General features: G+C 38.9%; 1 protein-coding gene across 1 annotated transcript in view; it reads left to right on the top strand.

Moving 5' to 3' along the window:
- The first annotated feature begins 6,329 nt into the window (after positions 1–6,329).
- The window catches only part of ZNF839 (zinc finger protein 839), a 36,740-nt gene continuing 35,422 nt past the window's right edge, over positions 6,330–7,647 (top strand). The window contains 2 exon segments of the mRNA XM_020971164.2: positions 6,330–6,405; positions 6,408–6,904. Coding sequence (XP_020826823.1) covers positions 6,330–6,405; positions 6,408–6,904 — 573 coding nt within the window.

Raw genomic sequence — 7,647 nt, 5'->3', positions numbered from 1 at the left:
ATCATGACTTCCTGATTCCAAGTCCAATCTACCCACTGAATAACCTAGGTCTGTGCCACTAGTATTAAGGGGGATCAGGAAAGGCTTTTTGCAGAAGCTATGATTTTAATTGAGACTTGAAGGAAGCCAGGAGATAGAGGTGAGAAAGGAAAGAATTCTAGGCATGGGGGACAGCTAGTGAAAATCCCTGGAATCAGGAGGGAATGTCTTCTAGGAGGAAGAGTAAAGAATCGAGTGTTACTGTATTGTAAGGTAAGTTGGGGGTGGGGAGTAACGTATAAGAAGACTGGAAAGGTAGGAAGGAGTAGATGGCGAAGGATTTTAAAAGCCAAAGAGCCGATTTTCTGTTTGATCCTAAAGATAATAAGGAGTCCCTGAAGTTTATTGAATGGGGTGTGTGTGTGTGTGTGTGTGTGTGTGTGTGTGTGTGTGTGTAAGAGACAGACAGACAGACATAGTTAGCCCTGCACTTTAGGAAGATCAATTTTATAGCAAATTGATGTTCTTTTCTTAACAAAAAAAAATTAGTCATTTCCTACAGACTCCACTACGCTCCCATCCCACCCCCTTAGAATCTTTCTCTGTAATAAATAAGTATAGCCAGCCAAAACCAAACCCACACATTCACCACATGATGCTGTCTGCCTCGGGATAATGACATTCTCTTCTTCATCCCCCCCACTTTGGGTACTGAGGCCACAAATGTTCTCCTCTACTTGTGAATAGCAAAACATTTTTTTAAAAGCTATCTCCCTCTGTGTGCCATTGTTGCTTTTCTGCACTATATCACAATTGGTCACTGTGTTGATCAGAATTCTGAAGTCTTTTAGTAGTATTTTTCTTTACATGTTTTTCCTGTAATCAGGACTGTTTTCTTGGTTCTGTTTACTAAACAGTATTTTTCTTTAGGTAATGTTATATGGCTTAGAACAATAGAATAACACAATGGGCAAATCATTTGACCTCCTTGGGTCCCAGTTTCCTTATCTTTAAAAAGAGTTGTTTCATAAAGAGGTTTAGAGACCTGAATAAAATTTGAGACAAGTTAGATATAGTTGATCTCTGGTGAATAATGAATGGAATGAAAAGGAATATACATATACTCAGCTGTGCATAGAACCTTTACAAAGACTGATGACGTGACTGTATAAACATATTAAACACAAAGGTAGAAAAGCAAAAATCCTTTACTAACCACAATACAATAAAATTTATAATCAATAAAGGATATTTTAATAAAGGATTAAAATTTAAATGGAAACTAAGTAACTTAATCCCAGAGAATTAGTGAATCAAAGAAGTAACAATAGATAATTACACTAAAGAAAACAACAATAAGACAAAATAGCAAGCATTCCTCAGGTGAAAATTTACCCTTTTAAACACCTTCATCACCAAAAAAAGAGCAAAAATACTATTCAATATTGTGCTAGAAATGTTAGCAATAACAATAAGAGAAGAAAAAGAAATGGAGAAATCAGAATGGGCAATAAGGAAATAAAACTATCTCCTTTTGCAGATGATATGATGGCATACTTGGAAAATCCTAGAGATTCAACTAAAAAGCTAGTTGAAACAATTAATAATTCTGGCAAAGTAGAAGAATATAAACTAAACCCAAACCATCAGCATTTCCATATATCACCAACAAAGCCTTGCAAGAAGAAATAATAAGAGATTCATTTAAAATAACCATAGACAACATAAAATACCTGGGACTATACCTGCCAAGACAAACCTAGGAACTATATGAACATAATTACAAAACACATTTTATAGAAATAAAGTTGATGGAATCCTAATAAAGCTGCCCCCAGCCTCAATATTCTAACTTCCTTATGGGCCCCACTGAATAGCAGGCATGTCTTGATTTAATCACACAATCTGGCTTTAACCACATTTCAGGCCCCCAGATTCAATATAGCCATTGCTTGTAGCTAGCTGTTGTCCCCCGATTCAATTCACGGTATTTGAGCAGGTGTATTCTTGTACTCAACCACAATCACATCATCCATTTAGCTCAAGACAGGACCACAATACCTAGCCAATCAGAAAGCAGTACTACCAGGATGTTTGACCACTGAACCATAGAAGCGACCCCTTCCCTATTACCTAATCCCTTAACAAACCCCTCCTGTCTTTTTAATATTCATAATTCCCGTTTGTAATCAGCACCATTACACTATAAAATCATCTGTCTTGTCTTACTAAGTTGCTGGTTCCTCTTGGAACCTAGTCTGTTTTTGAGAGGTGTCAAATCTCAATAAATGCCTACACTTGGATTAGAGGTTGTCTGACTCTGAATTCTTTGAGACATACCATACACCATGAAACCACAACAAAGTTAGATTTAAATAATTGAAGAAATATTAATTATTCATGGGTGGGCTGAGGCAATATAATAAAAATGACAATGCTACCTAATTTACATATTCAGTACCATCCCAATTAAACTACCAAAAATTATTTTACTGAGCTGGAAAAAATAATAGTAGAATTCATTTAGAAGAACAAAAGGCCAAGAATATCAAAGGAATTAGCAGTACCAGATCTTAAACTGTATTATAAAGTGATAATTATTGAAACTATCTGGTGCTGGCTAAGAAATAAAATAGTGGATCAGTGGAATAGAGTAGGTATATAATACAGAGTAGCTTGTAGCAACCTTGTGTTTGTTAAATGTAAAGATCTAAGCTTCTGGGATGTGAACTCACTATTTGGTAAAAATTGCTACGAAAACTGAAAAGTAGTATGGCAGAAACTATATGTGGAACAATATCTTATACTATTTACCAAGACAAGGTCAAAATAGATACATGACTTAGACATAATGGAAGATATCATAAGTAAATTAGAAGAGCATGGAACATATTACCTATCAGATTTATGGATAGGAAAATAATTTGTGAATAAACAAAACACAGAGCATTGTGAGATGTAAAATTCATAATTTTTATTACATCAAATTAAAAAGGTTTTGTACATATAAAAACAATGTAGCCAAAGTAGAAAATTGGGGAAAAAAATTTATAGCCAGTTTCTTGGATAAAGGTCCCATATCTCAAACATATAGAGAACTTTGCCAAATTTATAAGAATATGAGTCATCCCCCCATTGACAAATGGTCAAAGGATATGAACAAGCAGTTTTTGGATGAAGAAATCAAAGCTACATATAGTCATATGAAAAAAGTGCTCTAAATCATTATTGATTAGAGAAATGCAAATTAAAATAGCTTTGAAATATCATCTCACACCTATCAGATTGGCTAAAATGATAGAAGGAAAAAGTGACAAATAATGGAGGGGATGTGGAAAAACTGGGACTGTTGGTGGAATTGTGAACTGATCCAACCATTTTGGAGAGCAATTTGGAGTTATGCCCAAAGAATTATAAAACTGTGCATGTCCTTTAAGAACTTATATGTTCTTTTCTTTTTTTTCTAATATGTAAAGACAATTTTAACACTTATTTTATTTATTTTTTATTTTTCCTATTTTAATACAATTTTTTATTTTAAACTTAAATACAAAATGAGAAAAGAAAAAACCCCCAACATTTCATGTACACAGCAAACCGTAAGAGAGGATTCAATATAAAACAATACATTCCCATTTCAAGAAAACCAATATAAAAAATTCTGCACATTGTTTTCAGAGATGCCCAGCTTTGCTTCCTTGTTGGTTTTCTTTTGTTCTCTGCTGTTCACTTTTTACTTTATTTCCCCCCCCCCACCCTAAAGAAGGCTACAATTAAGCCTTCTATATCTATATCTATACATAGATATATATACATATAAAGAACTATCTATAAATATATACATGCATACACATATACATTCATACACATACATGTAAGACTGTACTACGCTTATTTCCTCCTATCACATTTTTTTGAAGGTGGATAGCACTTTCCTTCACAAGTCCAAGTCTTTCCATGTTTTTTTAGGTCAACAAGCTTATCATTTCCTATACCATGGCAATATTTCAATTCAATCACATCCTGTCTGAGAGATTGTCTATGAAAGTTTTTTCTGCCCAATTTTCTGCATTCCTTCTATTCTTGGCTACATAAATTTTATCCAACCTATATGTTTTAAGATATTTATAGCAGCTCTCTCTGTGGCAGCAAAGAACTTGAAAATGAGATGTCCATCAATTGGGGGAATGGCTGAATAAGTTATGGTATATGATTGTGATGGAATATTACTCTGCTGTAAGAAATGACAGGAAGGTTGGTTTTAGAAAACATGAAAAGACTTTTATGAAATATTGCAAAGTGAAATGAACATAAGTATGAAAACATTATATATAGTAATATTAATATTGTGTGAAGAGTAAATGACTAAACTATTCTGAGTAACATGATGACTCAAATCAGCTACGAAGGACTTTATGAACGAAAATGCTGTCCCCCTCCAGAGAAAGAAGTGATATATGGAAGCATGTATTACATAGTTACCCCCCCCCCCAATGTTGGCCTTCTCTAATGTTGAGTTGTGAGGAAGGGCAGGAGAAAATTTGGAACTCAAAATGTAACCAAAAAAAAAAGCGAGAATAAATCAATGAATTGAGAATGCAACTTTAAAGGTAAAGAAGTGACAGATTGAAGAAAAGATAAATACAAAAAATCAAAACCCCACTGAATTGTTAAATAATAACAATAGCTAGTAGTTATTTAGGTCTTTAAGGTTTGCAAAGCACTATACATTACTTCATTTGATTTCATTCGACAGATTAAGATAAAAGTTGTTTTTTAAAAAATCCAATAAATATCCAATATAAATCATTAGTTAATCTGATTTTTTTTTAAAAAAGAGGAAAACCAAATTGCAAATACATTGGTCTGGCTGAACCATAAAGCAGGTGGGAAAAGTAACATAAGAACAATGGAAAGATGAGAAGGGGTAGGATAATGAAGAACTTTAAAGTTTATAGTGATCCTACGGATAAAAGGGAACTACTCAAGTCTACTGAGTATACTCACTCTTTAGGAAAATAATTTTTTCTTTTTTTTAAACATAAATTTATTTATTTTTAGTTTTCAACATTTATTTCCACAAGATTTTGAGTTCCAAATTTTTACCCCGTCTCACCCCTCCCCCACCCTAAGATGGTATGCATTCTGAATACCCCTTCCCCTAGTCTGTCCTCTCTTCTATCTCTACCCCTCTTCTCTTATCCCCTTCCCTTTCTATTTCCTGTAGGGCAGGATAGACTTCTGTACCCCATTTCCTGTATTTCTTATTTCCCAGTAGCATGTGAAAACATTTTTTTAAACATATATCTTTAAAACTTTAGGGTTCAAATCTTCTCCCTTCCTCCCTCCCCATCCACCCTCATTGAAAAGGCAAACAACTCAATATAGGTTATACACGTGCAGTTATGCAAAACACGTCCACAGCAGACATGTTGTGAAAAACTAACTCTATTTCCCTTAATCCTATCCTGCCCTCCCATTTATTCTACTCTTTCTTTTGACCCTGTCCCTCCTCAGAAGTATTTGCTTCTGATTACCCCCTTTCCCAATCTGCCCTCCTCTCTATCACCCCCTGCTCTCTTGTCCTCTTCTTCCTCTATTTTAGGAAAATAATTTTGGCAATAATATGTGCTGTGGATTTTAAAAGGGAAAGCCTTGAGGAAAACTGACCAATTAGAAATGAGGGAGAGGTGATTGGGCCTTGACCTAAAGGGCTGCCTGGGTGATCAATGCTGACTGAATTTCCATCCTGTCCTTGTCCTATCCCTCATTCATTCAACAAATGCTAAGACTGCAATGTTAAGGCTTCCCATCAGGCTGCTCATAAAAAGACAGATCAATGCTTTCAAATGAAGGGGTAAAGAATAATAAAAATAGCTAGCACTTACACATCCTTTTATGTTTGTGAAACACTTAACAAATATGATCTCACTTTAGACTTACAGCCTCCCCTCTCTCCCCCCACATCTGTCCCCATTTTACTGATGAGGAAACTGAGGGAGGCAAGGGGTTGTGTAGTGCCCAGGGTCGCACGCATGTCTGAGGGTCGAATTTGAACTCAGAGCTTCCAGACTCCAGGTCTAGCCCTCTATCTGAATATAATCAAGTATAAATCAGGAGGAGGTACCATGGTAAAATGAAGGTCCAGGAGGAGGAATGAGGAATCCGCAGGATGGAAGTGATTCAAACTTATATCTTCTGACTCCGAATCTAGTGTTCTGGGATTTGGGCTGGTCTTCAAGGAAAGACAGAATAAATGAGTACGGGTATGAGTTAAACTAGGGCCCTCTGAAATCCCGCGATCTCAATAATCCACTATCTCCTAGGTGAAGAAGGCTGTGTTCAGAGGAATGTTGTCCTTGGACGAGCCCGTAGCCCCAACCCCTCCCCCCATGATGCTCAACGGAGTCGCCGTCCAATGGCTTCGGCGCCTGAGGATGTCGTCACGTCTGCCGCGCTCGTGCAGTTCCCGGGTTTTGAGCTCGAGCTCCCGCTCCCGCCGCGCCTTCCAGGCCGCGCCATGGCAGAAGCGGAGGCCGAGGAGGGCGGCGAAGAGGGCGACGTCTTCCGGGAGCTCTCGACGCCAGCTCCCGGCAGGACCGCGGTCTGCATCCCGCCGGCCGGGAGTCTGGCCGGGATCCCGGCCCCGTGGGTGGAGGCCGAGCCGCCGCAGCCCGCCTCCTTCTCTCCCGCGGCTCCCCTCGCGCCCGAGGACCTCCAGCGGGTTCTGGAGCAAGTGAGGAAAGCGCCGCCGCCGCCGCCGCCCCGTCCCCCCGGGACTGCGGGCCTCGGGCCGCGCGGCAGCTGCGGCTTCAGCGTCGTGCACGATGCGGCCCGGCGGCTGCAGGACGCGGCCCAACAGGTGGCCCAGCATTGGGGTCCCGAGCCCCCGCCGCCGCCGCCGCCTCGGCTGCTGCAACCCAGGGTGAGGCACTGCCCCCTCCCCCGGTCCCCTGCAGTGATTGCTAACGGTTTTCCGGGGTTCGTGAACTGTGGGGTCTTCAGAATTGGAGGTGACTGTAGAGATGATGGGAACGTTCGTTCCTAATCCCTCATTTTGCATATTGGGACAGCGAGGCACTGGTAGAAATGATTTACCCAGGGCACGCAGACAAGTAGCTAAAAAAAGAAAATATTTATTAAGGGAACAAACGTCGATTAAGCATATCGCCTATTATGTGTGCAGACACTGCTAAGCGCTTTACAGATATCTCATTTGATTCTCACAACAACCCTGGGAGGAAGGCACTACTGTTATTTTCACTTTACAGTTGGGGAAACTGAGGCATGCAGAGGTTAAATGACTTGCTCAGGGCCACATAAGCCAATAAGTGTCTGAAACCTGTTTTGAACTCAGGTCTTCCTACTAGGTGCCAAGCACTATGGGCTAGCAGAGCCTGGTCTAGATCTAGACTGCTGTACTCAGGTCCACTTCACATGTTTCAGTCCTAGAATCTGAACTGGGAGGAATTTGAGAAGTGATACAGTCCAACTCTTCTGCACTGCAACATTTCTGATTGTAGGGAACTTTTTATCTACTGATAAAAAATTACCAATTTTTTTTTGCAGCTGTAATTTTTAGTTGTAATGTGCTTTCCTAAACATTTAGCTGAAATATATTAAATTCAGCAAAAATTTATTTTTAACCAGCAATATGTAGAGCATTGG

The sequence above is a fragment of the Phascolarctos cinereus genome, unplaced genomic scaffold, assembly GCF_003287225.1.
Source record: "Phascolarctos cinereus isolate Bilbo 61053 unplaced genomic scaffold, phaCin_HiC Scaffold_2;HRSCAF=192, whole genome shotgun sequence".
In the NCBI taxonomy this organism is placed as follows: domain Eukaryota; kingdom Metazoa; phylum Chordata; class Mammalia; order Diprotodontia; family Phascolarctidae; genus Phascolarctos; species Phascolarctos cinereus.
This window is presented reverse-complemented; position numbering and strand designations above follow the sequence as displayed.